Source organism: Brassica napus, chromosome C1 (genome assembly GCF_020379485.1).
Source record: "Brassica napus cultivar Da-Ae chromosome C1, Da-Ae, whole genome shotgun sequence".
In the NCBI taxonomy this organism is placed as follows: Eukaryota; Viridiplantae; Streptophyta; class Magnoliopsida; order Brassicales; family Brassicaceae; genus Brassica; species Brassica napus.
The window spans coordinates 6,945,096-6,963,771 of record NC_063444.1 but is presented as its reverse complement, the minus strand read 5'-3'; the positions used below and the strand labels follow the sequence as shown (position 1 = coordinate 6,963,771).

The following is an 18,676-nucleotide window of genomic DNA, read 5'->3' as shown; positions in this document are numbered from 1 at the left end:
TTACAAGAAAGCTAAGGTGATGATCAAGGAAACAATGATGAAGTTACTCACTCAAGTTTGGAACTAAGTCCGAGAGGCAGGGTGTATTATCATGGGATATTAGGTTCAGGTGGAGCTGCTGATGTGAAAGACTCACATTTTTTTTTGTTTCTGGTCTTGGAGATTATCAAGCAACTGAAAGTAGAATAGCAACGTTCTTTCCCCAGTTCTTTGATACATGTTATCGATCCTGACTTTTCAAGCATGGTTTCTAGCTTGGTAAGAGGTTATCAGAACTAATTTGGGATTCTGATGGTCAGTCAAGTGGAACAGATCAGGTGAGCTGGCAGGCTGCTCAAGTGTCCAAGTGGAACAGATCAGGTGAGCTGGCAGGCTGCTCAAGTGTCCCTTGATGGGGGGGGGGGGGGGGGGGGGGGGGGGGGTTTGGGCCTAGGAATTCATGACCCGCAAAAAAGCGGGTTTTGCGGGATGGGGATTGCACGGTACCGGGTTTAAAGCGGGATGACCCAGATGAACCGCAGGAAGGCCCAGATGAACCGCTAGACGCTTCAGTTGCTTTCGTCACCTGAAAACAAAACGAAAGAGAGAGTGGGACGAGATGGAGCTCCAACGATGGCCTTGGGAAGAGATGACGACGATGGCCGTGGGAAGAGATGGAGCTCCGATGATGGCCATGGGAAGAGATGACAACGATGGCCGTGGGAAGAGATGACGACGATGGCCGTGGGAAGAGATGGAGCTCCGATGATGGCCGTTCGATGTCCGACAGGCGACAATGCTTCTGGTGACCACATCGTGTTCAATCTGCAGCAGAGGAGCTTCTCTTCCTTTTCGTTCCACCAAAAGGTATAAAATTTCTTTCCCTCATGAATTCTAGACTTTTATCTTTTGATTACAATTTCTGCATGTGTACTTCGTAAATGATAAAATGGTCCATTGAAACATGATGATTCTTAATCTGATATTAAGTCATTGTTCTTAATGTGAGTGTGATTGTGCTTAGCTTAGCTTCTGTTTTAGTCGATTTTAATTGATGTTTAGTTCATGTTCTGTTTTTTTATTGTGGCTTGATGTTTGAAACTGTATGAGCTGTTCTATTAGAAACTTTGATGGTTTTATTGTTAACTGTTACTTGTCTGTTTGAAAAGGTGATTAGTATGTGAGTGTGATTGTGTTTTAAAAGACTAATGAGCCAAATCCAAGCTTATGTCTTTGATGGTAAGTGTAAACAACATTGATTTAGAAAGTGATGAATATGTTATTGAAAGTGAGATTTGTTTTTTTTTTCAGTGATCAGAGAAAGTGTCCCTAAGCTGCTTCTTGATGATGTCTTTGAGCAGAAGAATGAAATTGCCAAAGCTGTTGAAGAGGAGCTCGAGAAGGAAATGTCTGCTTACGGTTTTGAGATTGTGCAAACTCTCATCGTTGACATTGAGCCTGATGAACATGTCAAACGAGCCATGAACGAGATCAACGTTGGTAACAAAACCGTCTCATCATTTCCTTTATAGACTGTTTTCATATTAGTAACAAAAATGGTTTCTTTTCTCTTCTTTATTCTGTCAATTTAATTTCTATTTTCTAGACAAATCAGATAAGATAAGCAAAGTCCACAACGAAGCTATATGTTTCTTTCACGTGTAGTCATTGACATTGCTGAGGTGATGATTAAGATGTTTTGTTTCATTACCTAAAGATGTTGATATATCGTAGGAAACTTCATTTACCATGCTCACGCTATTAGTGCCATTTCCTTTTAATGGCAACTAGATATTGACATTGTCATAGGATTTGAACGGGTTTATATATAGGATCAATAATACATCTCAGAAAGACAAAAGTTTTATTTCACATGATGTGAAATGATTCTGAAATGATTATAGACAAGTATGTCTTGTTCATGAGCTATGCATCTAGATTGAACTGACATGTTTGTACCCATGATGCAAAGGTGAAGAATCTGCATGACAAGCTGAGTATTCTGTATGAGCAAGACAGACGTAAGTAGTCACCTATTTTGATATACTGTTTCTTTTAGTAACAAATATGTCTGGCAAGCTCAGATGAATACACAAATATTATACAGGAAGAAGTAGACAATGTAATATCCGATATCCCGCGGGACGGCCCGCGAAGGTCTGCAAAGAATGTGGTACGGGATTGGGCATCTATTTTTAGGACCGCATCCCGCGCGGGACAGGATGGGAGAGCCCATTTGACATCTCTAACTGTATCCTACTGGTTAAGGTTTAAAGGCTTCTACACCCAAATCTGGGGTTCGAATCCCAGACTATGCAATTTATTGCAGATTACATGAATTCCAGGTTTCAAGTCCCGGAGAGAGCGATTTATTAAACAATTATGCAGACTACGGAAGAAAAACTTACAAGGGATCTTCAACATGGTGCAAGTAAATCTTGTCAGACGTGGATCTTCATAGGACGGCACAGGTGATGCAGTTAGGCGTAGGTCTTCATAAGGCAGGTAGTATTGTCGGTTGTCGAATCGTCTATGTAATCTTTCTCATATCATAATTGTAAGATCATAATAAATCAGCGTTAAAAAAAAAAAACCCCGGTCTCTTAGTCGGGGTTCTTAACTCATGATTTGACATTTTTTTTTAATTTTTAATTTCTTTTTACACTTTTCGGCTAAGAGACGACTCTTAGAGCATGATTAACCCCGATCTCTTAAGCGGGGTTCTTAACTTATGATTTGACAAATTTTTTTTTTTTTTTACACTTTTCGGCTAAGAGACGGCTCTTAGACCATGATTAACCCGGAGTTCTTAGAGTGGGGTTCTTAGCAGAAGTTAAGAAACTGTTTCTTAACTTTTAACTAAAAAACTAGGAACCGGTTCTTAAAGTCCTTATTTAAGAACCGGTTCTTATCTTTTTTAGTTAAAAGTTAAGAAACACACTACAAGAAAAATGGGCTTGACTAGCGGACGAAAAATGGTATCTAACGATTCAACAACGATTTAAGGAACGTTGTATCATCGTCCGTCATAGTAGGTATGGCACATTAGATAACACTTTTTCGCGGTGCTATCGTTTCTTCGGAATCGATAGCGCTTTTGTATTTGCAATAGTAACCAATTTAATAGCGCGTCCTTAATGTTATTAGTTATATTATTAACAGCGTTTTCGAGAAGTTATTTTTAATTCATAATAGCAATTAATAGTTCCTGCTATATATATTATTTTGAAATTATAGCAGCTAATATTGATGCTATTATATAGCATATTTAAATAATTATAATATTTATATATTTCATTTTATATTTTATATATATTTATTTATTTTTATATAGACTCGATTTTTTTTTGTCAGACATTATATTATGAAACATAAACTTCAAAGATTCAACATTAAAACATTCTTGTCAAATATTACAAAAGTAGAGAAATCAACATTGGTAGTTCAAAGTGTGCTGCAACTAGCATAATAGCATAACAAGTTCAAAAGCAACAGATCTTTCTTACAATAAAACAAGCTTGTCATTTGGCCAAACCACAGTGCTTCCAACGATACCTTAATCGAAAACTCTGGAACGAAATCTCCCTGCAACAGAGAGCACAAAAACGAATCAATTAAACATGCAATTAAATCACTACTACGAAAGAGATAAACGGTTAACAATCGAAATTGGAGACAATGTGAGAAAACCCGAGTTCACCTTCGACTGATTGGAGATGGATTTCGATCAGAGGGGACGTGATTTTGCCGATTCTGGATGAGATAAGTAAAGAGCTTGATAATTGAGAGTGAGATTTGATGTGAGCTAGATTCAGAGAAATGAGAGGTTTTGGTTTCAGATTATCGATCGAATGGAGGAAATGGGGGAGACACAAACGAGAGATGGGAGAACCCTAATTTTTGGGGGTTTCTATTTTTTATTTGGAGCTTAATTGATTTTAGGAGCCAAAAATTTTCTAAGTGTCGCGGGCATTACCGCGCTAACTAAAGATAACAGTTTTTATGTTTCTTTGCTATAATACATAAGCGTCTCCTTCAAAACCGTACGCTTATTTTAATTTTTTTAAGTCGACATTCGAACATAGCGTCTCGTAAAAGGCAAACGCTATGTTTAAAACACGGGTATCAAAAACATAGCATAATTGTAAAAAACGCTATTCTGGTATGCTATTAAAACTCATTATTCTTGTAGTGACAGTTTCTTAACTTCCGCTAAGAACTCCATCCTAAGAACTCCGGGTTAATCATGCTCTTATATCTCTTAATTAAGAGACGGTTCTTAGCTGTTTTTAGTTAAAATCTAAGAGAAACTAAGAACCGTCTCTTAACCGAAGTTAAGAACCTCAGTTAAGAGAGTGGGGTTAATCATGGTTTTATATCTCTTATTTAATAGACGGTTCTTAGTTTTTCTTAGTTAAAATCTAAGAAAAGCTAAGAACCGTCTCTTAGCCGAATCTACGAACCTCGGTTAAGAGACTGGGGTTAATCATGGTCTAAGGAGCCTTTGCTCCTTGTCGGTGAGCATCTCTATACATCAGGTCTTTAGGAAACTGCTTCAGCACTGTTGAAAGAAGCTCAAGTTGAGTCGTCTACCTTCCTTGGCTCCCCCTTCTTCTATTGCATATTCCGCTACACAGGAGATGTCTAGACCGGTGGCTCAGAAACAACGGTCGTCTGGCCGTGTTAGCGGTAGATTTTTCACCAGCAGCAACCCCGAAAGTATATGCACAACTATGCATAGTTGTCATCAGAAAGTGGTCGAGTGAGTTTAACAGTTACAAGAATGGTTATTTATATTTCACAATTAATTGTATTTTTAACGGAAACAAAAAGAATGATTCAGAATTAATCATTGTCGTAACATACTGTAAGAATCATATAATATGGAAAAAAAAAGATTAGTAATGTGCGTTGAATCATTCATGTTAACTAAGGACTATGGTATTCTACTTAACAGTGACCCATCTACTTGCTAAATGGTACTGGTAATTCCTAGGAATATCAGTATAAAAAGATGAAACCGATGAATCTGCTGGAAGTATTCTTACCCACGTTCTCTTTCAATTGGCTCAAATGAGTTTCTCTTGAATCATGAAAAAACAAATTGATAGAAAAAAGCAAATTGATATCATGGTTTTCTTCAATATTTGATTTAAGAAAAGCATACCGTAAAAGGGAAGTTTGTTTCTAAAAAGCAAATAGATATTATAGTTCTAATCAATTGTTTTGGAGTTCCAACGATGGTCCAAATTGTTGCAAGTATATAATCAAAGAGCTTATTTGCCAAATAACAAAAAAAAAAAAGAAAATTAGATTTTGATAAAGAAAAATAAGAAGAGAAAATTGGAGAAAAAAAAGAGGGGTTTTTGCCAAAACTAACCCACAACTTGATTTTAATCCCAAACCTATACCCAAACTTGAATCAAATGCAAAACTAACCTAAAAGCCTAGTGAAATTACAGCTCAGCCCCTTGTGACCAAACAAAAAAACAGAAGCCATTTTTACGAATATAGCCCTAGTAAATCGTCTGAGTCGTCTGAGATGTTGGCAGTTGTCTGGATGACTGAAGTGTAAGTCGTCTGGTACCAGTTTATTTTAAAAATAATTTATAAATCTTGTAAAAAAATATTTTGATGCGTAAAAAATAAAAATCAAGTAATTATAAACAGTTTTAACTGATATAAATTAAGATATGATAAAATTTATTTGTTTTGAAGATAGATGAGTGGAAGTAGTGAATCATGAAATAGTTTGGTTTAGGAGTTTGGCAAACATATGTTGTAGTATTGTATGTATTGTTAGGGTTAGATTTTGGAAAACTAAAATGTATTTTTCAAAAATTAGTTTTCACCTATATGTGTTTATTTCTGTGTATAGTAAACACTTTTCAAGTTTGATTTGGTTTTATGAAGTGTTTAATTAGATAATTAAGTTTAGGGGTTATGTTTAGGGTGTGGACGACTTATATTTCAGTCATCTGTTGAATAATTTACCCGGACGACGTATATTTCAGTCGTCCAGACGACTTACTTGTAAGTCGTCTGGAAAGTCTTCTATTTTAGTTTCCCGCTAAAAATATTTAATTTCCCGCTAAAAATATTAAACTCTTCTGGATGACTTACATGTAAGTCGTCTGTTTTAATTTCTTCACCAGACGACTGAAATGTAAGTCGTCCACGAAGTCGTCTGAGTCAAAAATATTTAATCTAATTGGATTTTTTGTCTCCCTATATAAAGAAAAATTTACACATTCTCTCTCCTCCTCTCAAATGGCTGCAACAAAAATGTAATGTTCATCATTCTAAAACTCTCCAACCTCTCTCTAATCTCTTTGACTTGAAAACACCAAACTTTATATGAATTTTTCAGTTTTGTCTCATGTATTTCTTACTAATCTATCTCTTTTGCAGGTTTTTAATCAAATGGTACTCATCTTCCACTAATTTAGAAGTAGATCTATTAATTTTAGATATGTATTTTTGTGTGTTCTATAAATGTAGATTTATCTAATCTTCCACTCATTTTCTCTATTTTTAAGTCATTTGAACGTTTTTGGATATGCAGGTTTTTCAGATCTGGATTTGATGTGCAGGTTTTTCAGATCTGGAAGACTTCTGGGATGACTTACCTGTTAGTCGTCTGGAAGTTGTCTGGAAGTCGTCTGGACTTCTTGGAAGTCTTCTGACAAAGTCGTCTGGACTTCCAGGAAGTCGTCTGGACTCCCAGGAAGTCGTCTGGACTTCCAGGAAGTCGTCTGGAATTTTCTGAGCGTTTTGGTTAGTTATTATGTCTGATTTTTCTTCATTTGGTAACTTCTTGTTGTATAAAGTTCTTACTTTTTTCCAAACTAAAACTCTCCAAACCCACTATAATCTCTTTGACTTGAAAACACCAAACTTTATATGAATTTTTCAATTTTGTCTCATGTCTTTGTTACTAATCTATTTTTTTTTTTGCAGGTTTTTAATTAGATGGTATTCATCTTCCACTAATTTAAAGGTAGATCTATTATTTTTATATATGTATTTTTGTGTGTTCTGTAAAGGTAGATTTATCTAATCTTCCATTCATTTTTTCTGTTTTTAAGCCATTTGAACGTTTTTGAATATGCAGGTTTTTCAGATCTGGATTTAATATGCAGGTTTTTCAGATCTGGAAGACTTCTGGGACGACTTACTTGTTAGTCGTCTGGAAGTCGTCTGGAAGTCGTCTGGACTTCCTAAAAGTCGTCTAGACTTCCTGTAAAGTCGTCTGGAAGTCGTCTGGACTTCTTAAAAGTTGTCTGGTCTTGTCTACTCAAGTGGAATCCAAGCTTGTCTTTGTAGATGAATGATCTATAATAGTTTTGTTTGTGGCCTGTTTTGTGAATTGCATGTATACTCTTTTAGTTGTGATTTTTTTGTAAAATCAGTAATAATGTTTTCCAAGATGTATTAAATGTGCTAACAATGTGTTTACACATTTACAAATCAATGAAATAATAGACTTCAGTAGCCTTTTTCTTATTTTTGGATCTCTCATATGCAATAATAAACTCCAATGGCCTTTTTCTCATCTTAATAAACAAGAATGTTGGTAAGAGATGGAAACAAACAATAGTAACTAGTCAAAGCATATCATATTTTTTATAAGTTTGCATTGAAAAACTTAGTCAAATTTAGTAAAACTAAGGTAGAGAACATATTTTGTAAATATGAGTTTTACATATCTTGAAGTTACTTATCACTCTTAAAAATACAAGTTATTCAAAAACTAACGTAGAAGACTTAAAAACTAGTGGAGAAGACGCGGACGACTTCAATCTAAGTTGTCTAAACGACTAAACTATATGTTGTCTGGTCAACGCAGAGGTTATTTTTGCAATTGACTTTGAAATCTGTTATTTCGGACGACTGAAAGTTAAGTCGTCTACTATTGTTTGGTTAAAAAAAAAACTCCAAAAAAGCTAGATGACTTACATTTCAGTCGTCAGAGGTTAGTTTTGCATTTGACTGGATTATTTCAGAAGTTTGACTTTTTGGACGACTTACATTTCAGTCGTCTAGTGAAAATTAAAATAATAATATTTTTTTAAAAGTAGACGACTTACAGTTAAGTCGTCATAGGTTAGTTTTGCAATTGAAAAAAAAAACTTCAAGATTTAATTATATACAGACGACTTATAATTCAGTCGTCTACGAGACGACTGAAATGTAAGTCGTCCAGGATTTACTAGGTTTGACCAGAATCTCGGAAAAAAGTCCTGGACTACTTACAATTAAGTCGTCTGGTGGACGACTGAATTATAAGTCGTCTGTGTATAATTAAATCTTGAAGTTTTTTTTTCAATTGCAAAACTAACCTATGACTACTTAATTGTAAGTCGTTTACTTTAAAAAAAATATTATTATTTTAATTTTCGCCAGACGACTGAAATGTAAGTCGTCTGGGGAAGTCAAACTTCTGAAATTATCCAGTCAAATGCAAAACTAACCTATGACGACTGAAATGTAAGTCGTCTAGGTTCTTTGGAATTTTTTTTGAAACCAAACAATAGTAGACGACTTAACTTTCAGTCGTCTTACGTTACAGATTTCAAAGTCAATTGCAAAAATAACCTCTGCGTTGACCAGACGACTTCCAGGTAAGTTGTCTACAGCCAGACGACTGAAAGGTAAGTCGTCTACAGCCAGACGACTTCCCAAGTAAGTCGTCTGACGAACAGATCTGGAAAAAAACTCAATGTCATACCTTAAATTGGTGAGATAAGTTCCTTAGCATACATAAGGCTTCTCCAAGCACACAGAATCACAAACGAAAGTCACCCACCCATAATCGTTAGCTTCTATGACTCTATGAACCATAAAAATTTTAGAATCGAAATCTTGGGTTTTTTTAGCTCATTGTGGAGAGAAAGTGAGAGATATGTTGTGTTTAGTTCACAAGAATGGAAAAAGAAGAAGGGTAAATCGATTTTGGGAGCATTAAGAGCTTCAAATTGGTTGTTCATGGTGGTTGTGGTATTGATGACAATGGCAATCTTGTAATTACTTGAAGATGATGAGGGTGAGAGAGTAAAAATGTCATTTTCGAAAAAAAAAAAAAAATGATGGCATTTTCGTAAATTATATGAACTTGTGGGGTGAATAGGGCAAAACCAATTTTCAAAAAAAAATGAGGTTAGTTTTGTGTTTGACTTTAAGTTGTAGGTCAATTTTGCAAAAATCCCAAAAAAAGAAGTTTTAGTTAGTTAGCGTATTTATGTTTTTTTTTTTGTTGAATATAGGATGCAATTTCCCTATAATCAAACTCGAATCAAACAGTTCCACTGTATGATCTCGCAATATCAGCATAGACGATGTTAAAATTTACGAGATCTCACACACAAATTTATTTTAAATCACAAAAATAAATAAAAGAATTATGATACATTTATTTACGATAACAATTATGTAAACAAATAACAAATTTAAACATAATTTTTAAATGTCTATATTTTATAATAATATAATTAATTATTTGTATAAATGTATTAGTTTAGTGTGTTTTGTACTTTATTAGTTTAGTGTGTTTTGTTACTTTGTTTATAAATTAAATATGTTAAAATTATTTATTTATTACTTTAAAATTTTAAATTTTTCAAAATTATGGGTCCCCAAAAATAGAGACCACATCCCAATGTTTCATTGGAATGCCCTCAAAAGGGTAACTGGGTATGAGAAGCAGCCTTTGTTTTGCACCATCAAAGGTAAATCACGAAGCTGGATTAACTCATACAAGCCTTGGCAAGTAGTCTCCTATCATAAAATTCTCAACCAATACCTCAGGTACTGTTAAAAAAGGATTTTTTTCCTTTTTGTTAAAAAAAAAGGATTTATTCTCACAACCTAATAATATTCATACACTCATGTAGAACTTTTAACATTTTAAATCTCTCTTTCGTACGGGACAAAAAGAATTATAAATATAATGAACTATTTAACTTGTGATAATTGAGGAAAAAACAAACATAAATTAAACATCATTCACGAACTCTGCGAATCATTCATCCCTCGCATCTGGAGATATAAGTTTGAGCACCTTTTCTTGTCATTTTACACACCAACTTCAAGAGTTTCAACACCTAATTCCTTCCTTTTTTTAACAAGGTGTAACCAGGTCCAGGACCAACCCGACTAATCTTCCAGTGAGTACGGTAGACAGTGAGTTACTTCGTTCATAGGATTTTAATTGATCTAAAACATTGGCACTATTTCAACTAGTCAAACATAAAAGAAAATTGGATAAGTTATTCAAACTTATTTTTCATTAAACTGAATTGAATTAGTTATTTTAAAAGCACTTATGACTATTAATTATATATCTTTCAAATAGAATCATATGACAATAAAATCATAGCTACCTTATTACGTACCAGATTCTTGATATATCTTAGTCAACAAGCCATTTATCTCATCAAAAGAAAAGAAAAAGAACTAAAGAACAAAGTTAAAGCCATATTAAAAGAAGAAAAAAGCATGTAAAGATAACAAAGCAAGCTTCTCATATACCAAAGGAATCAATCACTCTTCTATATTATAAGATATCGAACTTCGTTCACTCCACAAATTAATATAAACGACATTTCATCACACTTTTTTGTCACACACAAAACACATTTTATCACACACATATATATGTGTGTATACAATTTCTTACATCCTTCATATGTCCAATGATTTTGATTATCATATAAGAAAGATAATAGTTATTATGATATAAGTTTTGTTTTCTTCTTTCATGGAGTCCGATCCAAACCCTAATGCTTTAAATCAATACATAAATCCAAGAGATTGCACTCAAGGCTTTTGTTCCACGTTTTGTCCTCAATGGTGTAGTTATATCAAGTTCTCTCCAGCACCACTTTCCTATGAGCAACTCCTAAACGACGGTGTTTCATCAAACCCTAGTGTTTCCCCTCTTCTCATCGCCCTCATTGGAATCCTTGGAAGTGCATTTCTCTTAGCAACTTACTACACTCTTGTCTCAAAGCATTGCGCCACCGACACAAACGATGAAACTGCCTCAGACACGGGAAGATCTGATCTTATTATAGATGTTAACTCGCCAGAAAGTCAAGATCATGACAACCCTTTTGCTCATGAGTCTTCAAACGCCGGTTTGGACGATGCCGTGATAAAGAAGATAGGGTGTTTCAAGTTGAATAAGCATCAAACCGGGCTCAAGATCAATGTTACTGATTGTTCCATATGTCTTGGAGAGTTTAATGAAGAGGAGAGCTTAAGGTTATTGCCTAACTGTAACCACATTTTCCACGTGGTCTGTATTGATCGGTGGCTCACCTCTCACTCAAACTGTCCGCTTTGTCGGGGTAAGATCATTGTTCCTACCACTCAAGAAACCGATCATGTCTTTATGGTGATGAATCTTGATCGGTTTACTAGCAATGCTGGACCAGCAGTGGGAAATGTAATGGTTCTTGATCCTCGTGAAGAGCTTAGTGTTTCGATTAGTTCTCATCATCCACGACGATTCTCGGCCGCTGATATTGTTATGTGGATGAGCAGAGACGGGGAAGAGGAAGAGAGAAATTATGATCTTGAAAATGGAAACAGAGTGAAGCTTGTAGACTACTTAAAAAGATCATTCTCAAGTGGTGGATTGGTTCTTGGGGCTCAAGGACCGACTAGGAGATCCTAAACCTACTTCCTTTAAACCAAATTAGTTTCTGAAATATATATTATTGTACTTACACTTCGAAAATTTATACAAAATTACATATATAATGGATACATTCATCATCCGGTTCGTTTTCCTAAGGATAGATTATATTTTTAGCCTAGATGTTTTCACTGTCTTTATATATGTTATCCATATATTTATTTCATCTCATAAAAATTTTCTAAAATAATAGTCTCGCCATCATCACATACCATTAAGTTCATTTAACTACATTTATTGAAAAAAATAACCAAAATTTATTATTTCAGATGCTTTGGTTTTCATAGTGCGAACTACAAAGAAAGAGTATCTAACCTTTTCATGTTACATTTTCCATTTTTTAAGTGAGTTTTAGCTGGCTTCTCTCCATTGTGTTCCTCCCAATTATAGATTCTCTCGTTATAATGGTATTAATTGATAAATCATGAGCTTTCGAGAAGAAAGAAAACAAAATTGCAAAACTATTTACTACTATATGAGGAAAAATACATAATCTCTGGTTTCACATTAAAGGTGTTTTGACTAAACTAACAAATATTAAGATAAACATTCTTTCGTTTTTAGTATTTAATTTTTTTTTAAAAGAAGGATCATTGACCAATTATATTTCAAAATTTTCATTAATTAAATGAACTAATCACTTCACTTTTTCTATTAGACTTAGAAAACAGTTTTATATTGTGAAACAAAAAGAACCTCCAAACAATTTATATATTGAAACAGAGGAGTATAATATTATTGTCCTTGGTCTCTCAGGCTTACTCCAATTTCCAAATGGCTCCTTCTCGAAAAAGTTAAAAGAGAAAGCAAATTACACCTTCCCCACCAATTGCTTTCCAATGCCTCATGAGAATTCATGTACCCAATTGCTTTCCAATGCCCAATTAAAATGTAAAACCATTTAAGTTTACCAATTATTTAAAGTCGCACACAAAAGAAAGTGGCTCCATGATTTAAATGAGGACCCATACGGTATAATCTGTTTGAGCCGAAAATCTAACTTTGGAAGTCCAAACTCTTGCAATGAATCGTTTCGAAAAATGATCTTCCCATCCAAATATTATTATGCATTTAAAAATCAAATGATTCTTGTAATTTGTTTAATATCATGGTTTTATATTTTTACCAGGGAAAATTTATGTACATCTTTTATATGGATAAAATAAAACAATCCCTTATTGAAAAATTTCACACTATAGAAATGGACGAATAAAATGCAGGATGGAATCTTATTATTTATTTGTTATTCCAGATCCATCCATGTATACATAAAATGAAAATCAAGTTTTACTTTGTTTATTCCCATTTTCACCCCCCTTAAAATCTCTATATTGCCATTTCTACACTTTTTGCATCACATCCATATAAATGAATTTTTTACTCCCTGAGGCACTTTATCAATTTGGAATTTCATCTGAAGACACTTTCCACTTGTGACAACCTTTTTACTTGCTGAATGACATCTATGTCCTCGGCTAATAGAAAAGGAAAAAAATCAAACCGGGTCCGAGCCTTCCAATTTACTTTTTGTACCAAACCCTTCTTTTACCAATTTCCAAACCATAGTTTCTAAGAACCCTAGATTCTAGCAAATTGTTCTTCACACTCCCTTCTTGCAGTTTCTCCTCTAAAACACCGACTAGTCTGAATCATCAACCAGAAACAAACCCTTCTCTTTCGGAATTCTAGTTACCAAATTTCCAAATTGAAAAAAACTTATCAACGCTTCTTCGATTCTCCTCTCCTCTGTTACTCACAGAGTTGCTTTGCTTTAGAGAGTTGATGAGCTCGGGATTCGAAGTGGGTGAGCTCGGGATCCACCGTGGATTAGCTTGAGATAGCTACGGTGTTGTTTTATAGAGTGGATGAGCTCAAGATTCGCTATGGATGAGTTCATGATTTGCTGTGTGTGAGTTCGGGATCCGCCATGGGTGAACTCGGGATAGCTGTGGTGGAATTTCAGAGAGTGGATGAGCTTCAAGGTTGTTATCTCTGATTTCCTTTGTCCACGAATCTTTGTCCACACAACCTTAACGACAGCTGTGGCGACGAAGCTGTTTTCTCCTTCGTTGTCTTGTCAATGGATGAGATATAGTAATCAAAGGGTGGAGACGAGCCTGTGTGACGAAACGAAACAGAGTCTCCCCTGTCACCGCCATGGTTGTGGAGCCTCTCAATGCTGCCATTCAGATTCATCAATGGTGGGAACATAACCCTAGTTCATTACTGATAATGGTAGAGAGCGGGAGACTAGTTACTCGTTGGCTAGCTACTACACATATCATTGGGTTTGTTTGTTATTTCAGTTACCAGACTTTGGTCTCTCGTTAAAAGCTCCGTTAAATCAAAGGTTTGAACTTTGGTCTCTTTCTCTAGCTTCACCATCAAACTCTCAAAACCAATGTTTGGATTTTTTTTTTTTCAGATAGTGGGGTAGACCTTTGTTTTTAGCGAAGGAGAAGGAGCAAGGAGCTAAAGAAAGTTGCTGGAGAAGTTCTCTCTTTTTTTCACAAGGAAGAACTTCAACATCACTGATGGTGAAGAAACAATCATGTAAGCTCATTTAGAAGAAAATTTCAAATTTTTGATGTAGGTTTTAGTTTAGTAGGCCATGTTCACACATTTTTTTGCAAAACCTTATCCACAATATATTTTATACATCTTGTCCACAGTAATTTGAAGAGATGTTTAACTAAGCCATGTTTACACATTTTTTCACAAAACCTTGTCCACAATACATTTTATACATCTTGTCCACAATACCTTGAGATGTTTCACTTGATTGACAGCTTAATGAAGATAAAGAGATGACTTGACTTATGTATATGTCCACACATTCGATTACAAAATCTTGTCCACAACTTTCAGTTTTCTGTCCATGTATTCTCTATATTTTATGTCCATGTCCACACGACAAAATCTTGTCCACAACTTTCAATTTTTAATATCGGCCTTCAGATTAAAAGCACAACTTCGACATCCAACAGACAAGAATAAAGAACTTCTATCTATAAACCTAACCAACTTAATGCCTCCCAAAGGAAACAAATACAAAACCGAACCGGGAAACAAAACACAATCGCAACTCTCATTAAGGGCATTTTTGTCCGAAATTTTGTTTGGACCAAAGGAAAATGTCCCTAATGTGCAATGTGCCTCTGGGTGAAAGACAAACTCAGAATGTGGCCCAAAGTGTAAACAACTCCATATAAATATACAAAGCACATTACATATTCACAGATTTTCCATTAGTACGACAAAACCCAACTAAAGGCCTTTTCTTTTTGCTAACACAAGCAAAAGACCACTTGTTTCATTATATGAAAAAGACAAGAGACCAAGCTTCTGTATTAGCTATACCTTTGTGTGTGTAATCTTATAGATCAAGAAACTAGCAAATGGCCAAAGCTTCTGTATTAGCTTTAACTCTTTTGCTTCTTTTTAATCAGTTTTTATCCCATCGGAGATCGGTGAGGGATTCCCTTTCTTCTCTTGGCGATTCTGCAACTAGTAGATGTAGCAAGTGGAGGTGTTGATGGTCTGAAACTCTGGAGATTTGATATGTTCCTCCCAATTCCAGTGCTGCCACCTGAATCCTCTGATTCCATCGCAAGGTTCCTCCTTCCCTTTTCAAAGCCTCTAGATGATCCAGCAATCTTTATTTCATTCCCAAGAAACATAAAAAAATAAAGTTTATCAGAGAACCGTTATAAGATTGACCCATTTCAAAACGTTTTCATCTTTTTCTTGGGCGGCTAAAATATAATTGAATATACTCAAAAATAAAAGGAAATGTTAGGTGAAACTGTACGAAGCCCTTAAAATGTGAGGATGTTACTCATATAAATGTTGTTATTGAAACGTGTAAAGAGGGAGAACAAGTGTAGACCCAATACCAAAGATTCTTTCTTTTGACTCAAACACAAAATGTAAAGTTGAACAAATGTACCTTGCAGCCAAGAGAACAGAAGCGGAAGCTATCATCAACGAGACTACGATAGCAAACTTTGCAGGCATTGGTTACGCCTTTCCCTGGCCTAGGCTGAGGCCTCTCGTTCAGAAAAACCACTTTAGCACTATTGATCACATATGTTTGGATACCTGATATGTCAAGATACTTTTGTATCTCATTCACCCGTATAACATCATGATAAGAAGATCTCCTTATCTGCCAAAAACCAATTCAAGAAAATTCAAAAACTCAACACAAGAATAAAAGAACCATTGCAAGAACGTACCTGAATGGTACGATGATCCTTGTGATGGGAAAGACAGAGAGAGCAGAGCGGGCCGTTGGTGCAGTCTAAGCAATACATGTTGCATTCACTCTTGTGAGAGTCTACATGAAACTTGCAGTGAACAAAGAATTGCTCTTTAAGCAGAGGTTTCAGCCATGGAGGCCATCTGTTATCTTCCTCCTCTGGTCCACCAGCTCCCTACAACAAATACCAATACAGAGTTTTGATGATCAGTTTCAGAACATAACCATTTGGTATATGATTTGATTATACCTCGAGAGACCATTTAAACATATCTCTTAAGCCACCATTAAACTTCATAAAACTTCTTCTTGTGGGACAAGTTTTTGAAATTTGATTCTCTTGGTTATATTTCAGCTTTTAAAAAGTTATCTGTAAAGGAATCGTGTTAAGAACCCATAAATGTTCTGCTCACTATTTTACTGGATTTTGGAGGGTTAAAAAGTATAAAATTGGTATATAATGGAAAGCATATTGTACCAAATGGTGACATAAAGTAAAATTACTAAGGGAATAAAACCTGTAGACGAAGATGAAAAACTCTTTCAAAAGAGCATTGTTCTGATTCTTGAAGATAAAAATCAAATCCCTTTGTTAGGTACACGAAACAGAGCACTTAGATGAAAGAAAAAAAAACAGAGCATTCTAGTTAAAGGGTATTGTTTGAAATACAGAGCACCTAGATGAAAAAAACAGAGCACTTTATACGAAAAACAGAGCATTCTAGATAAGTGGTAGGTTTGAAATACCATGATTCTTCTGTTTTTAGGCTTGATTTCTCGGATTGTCTTCTCTTGATCTTCGATTGCCATTTTCGTGAGAAACTTGATCGCAGGAAAGCAAAAAAGATAGTCTTTTCGAGTAAAGCTTGGAACTCTTTTTTTCCTAGAGAGAATGAAAATGGGTTTTAGAGAGAAAAAGTGAAGAAGTTTCTTGCAGAGAAGGCTGGGGAAGGAGAAAAGAGTCAGTCTCTCTCTCTTTATCTTAGCAAAGTCGACCAACAAAACCTCCTTCTCCTTTCCTTCTATTTTCAACTATATTCAAAATAATAATGTATTTATATTATTCAACTATGAGAAAAATCTAATTTTCTTCTTTTTTTCGATATTTTCAACTATATTCAAAACAATATTATCAAATCTTACCCCTTCTTTATTAAGGTTTTTAGTACATTATATAACAATATTCTTTTTTTGATATGGTCAAATCTTACCCCTTCTTTATTAAGGTTTTTAGTACATTATTATAAATATTACTATACTACAAGAATTTTTTTAACTTTGGCTATAATTAGTCTTTTTCCCCTATTTTGTTATGTAATTTTTTTTGAAATATGTTTCTGTCATCTTTTTTAACAACAAATATGTGTCTGTCATTATTGGACTTATCTTACAAATTCATTATGCATTCATTAAATAATGGTTAATATTTTTCCGTTACATAGCTTTACAGTACAGCACTATTGTTGGGTTACACATTAAGTATTTCAGTATAAAATAAGAATTTTCCTTTCGTTATTGATATGGAGTTTTAAAACTTTAATTTTTATTTGGGAAAAGTTAGGTTTTCGAGTTAGATATGATGTTAGCCAAGTGGAGAAAAGTATTGCTCCATTATTGTAGCCTTGACATCTCATCTCTATCCTTTACAAATCCCATTAATATGTTTTTTTTTCTTACATCAGGTGGTCTCTATCTATTTGTCCTCTTTTATTTTACTATTTTGATTAATGAATCCTAAAAGTAGCTATAGATGTATTAAGTAAATATACATTTTGCGTTGCGTCATGTAATTTTTTTTTTTGTTAAGATGGTTTAACCCATCTCAATAGTCAAACGACCAACCAACCAAAATATATCTTAATATTGTCAAACATGACCCTGATGACAAATAATCAAATATTAAGTTATATACGTAATATTGTCAAATATAACCGTAGTAAAATAAAATAAACGGAATTATTGAACAGATATACGGTAAAATCCTTAGAAAATCAGAAAACAGTTTTGGAGTTATGTTATTTTAAATTAGAGTTATATGGAAATACACACATATATTACTGTATGCATGAGCATGAGTAAAGCTGGCCATAAAACCCAGAATCCGAAATCTACCTATCTGATCCGAATCCAATTCAAAATGCAAAATACCCGAACAAATCTTATACGATAATACAAAATATATCTGAATCTGAAATATTATTAACCGAACCAAAATAAATAACCTAAAAAATTTGATATTAATAGTCAATACAAATATTTAAAATATAATAAGTAATTTAAATGATCAATTTAATATTTATTTTTGATATGATATGTAAAAATAAGTACTATAAATTAAACAAATAAGTACTTCGTAAAATTACTCTTTAAGATAATAAGTCTATTCAATCTATAAGGTTATGCCTATTGTTTACGAACTATATTTGTTTTTACACTTGATTTACACTTTGTTGTTATTTTATCAATTTGATGTGTGTTGGATTATTTTTTATTTAATTTAACTATTTTTTCTTGTGTTTAAAAAAAACATTATCCAAACCAAACCTGAATCCAAATGATGTATGATTATTTTATTAGTTTTAAAATATATTATAAATTAGAACCGAATTCGATTCGTATTTTTAAAATATTAGAATGAAATATAGAATGATAAATCCGAAAATCCGAAATGCCCAACATAAACCCTAACACCCATGCCTAAGCATGAGGATGAGTTGGAACTAGTGTAAGTAGCA

The 18,676-nt window shown here is 34.1% G+C and overlaps 3 protein-coding genes and 1 long non-coding RNA gene across 7 annotated transcripts; 3 read left to right on the top strand and 1 right to left on the bottom strand.

Moving 5' to 3' along the window:
- The first annotated feature begins 431 nt into the window (after positions 1-431).
- Positions 432-2,601, top strand: LOC111201861 (hypersensitive-induced response protein 1-like). Of its 3 annotated transcripts, none has more exons than XM_048745459.1 (5): positions 432-846; positions 1,149-1,218; positions 1,291-1,475; positions 1,952-2,000; positions 2,087-2,601. In XM_048745459.1, the coding sequence occupies exons 2-5, from the start codon at positions 1,188-1,190 to the stop codon at positions 2,176-2,178; spliced, it is 357 nt and encodes a 118-aa protein (XP_048601416.1). In that variant the 5' UTR covers positions 432-846; positions 1,149-1,187; the 3' UTR covers positions 2,179-2,601. The 3 variants fall into 3 exon arrangements, 2 of the variants coding, with proteins under 2 accessions (XP_048601416.1, XP_048601417.1); XM_048745460.1 differs by having other exon boundaries at positions 435-846; positions 1,291-1,479; XR_002664389.2 differs by lacking the exon at positions 1,149-1,218 and having other exon boundaries at positions 437-846; positions 1,291-1,479; positions 2,087-2,411.
- Positions 2,602-10,552: 7,951 nt separating this feature from the next.
- On the top strand, positions 10,553-11,760 carry LOC106394521 (putative RING-H2 finger protein ATL53). Its single transcript, XM_013835084.3, has one exon. The coding sequence runs from the start codon at positions 10,739-10,741 to the stop codon at positions 11,657-11,659; it is 921 nt and encodes a 306-aa protein (XP_013690538.1). The 5' UTR covers positions 10,553-10,738; the 3' UTR covers positions 11,660-11,760.
- Positions 11,761-13,078: 1,318 nt separating this feature from the next.
- On the top strand, positions 13,079-14,500 carry LOC111202142. The gene is made up of 2 exons (XR_002655021.2): positions 13,079-14,030; positions 14,106-14,500. It is a non-coding gene; the product is annotated as an uncharacterized LOC111202142 (long non-coding RNA).
- Positions 14,501-14,861: 361 nt separating this feature from the next.
- Positions 14,862-16,966, bottom strand: LOC111202141 (protein RGF1 INDUCIBLE TRANSCRIPTION FACTOR 1-like). 2 transcript variants are annotated; one of them, XM_022694575.2, is made up of 5 exons: positions 16,689-16,928; positions 16,192-16,311; positions 15,919-16,116; positions 15,630-15,848; positions 14,862-15,336 (listed from the first exon to the last, which is right to left on the bottom strand). In XM_022694575.2, exons 2-5 carry the CDS (start codon positions 16,237-16,239, stop codon positions 15,133-15,135), a joined length of 669 nt encoding a protein of 222 aa, XP_022550296.1. In that variant the 5' UTR covers positions 16,240-16,311; positions 16,689-16,928; the 3' UTR covers positions 14,862-15,132. The 2 variants fall into 2 exon arrangements, with proteins under 2 accessions (XP_022550296.1, XP_022550295.1); XM_022694574.2 differs by lacking the exon at positions 16,192-16,311 and having other exon boundaries at positions 16,689-16,966.
- Between the last annotated feature and the right edge of the window lie 1,710 nt (positions 16,967-18,676).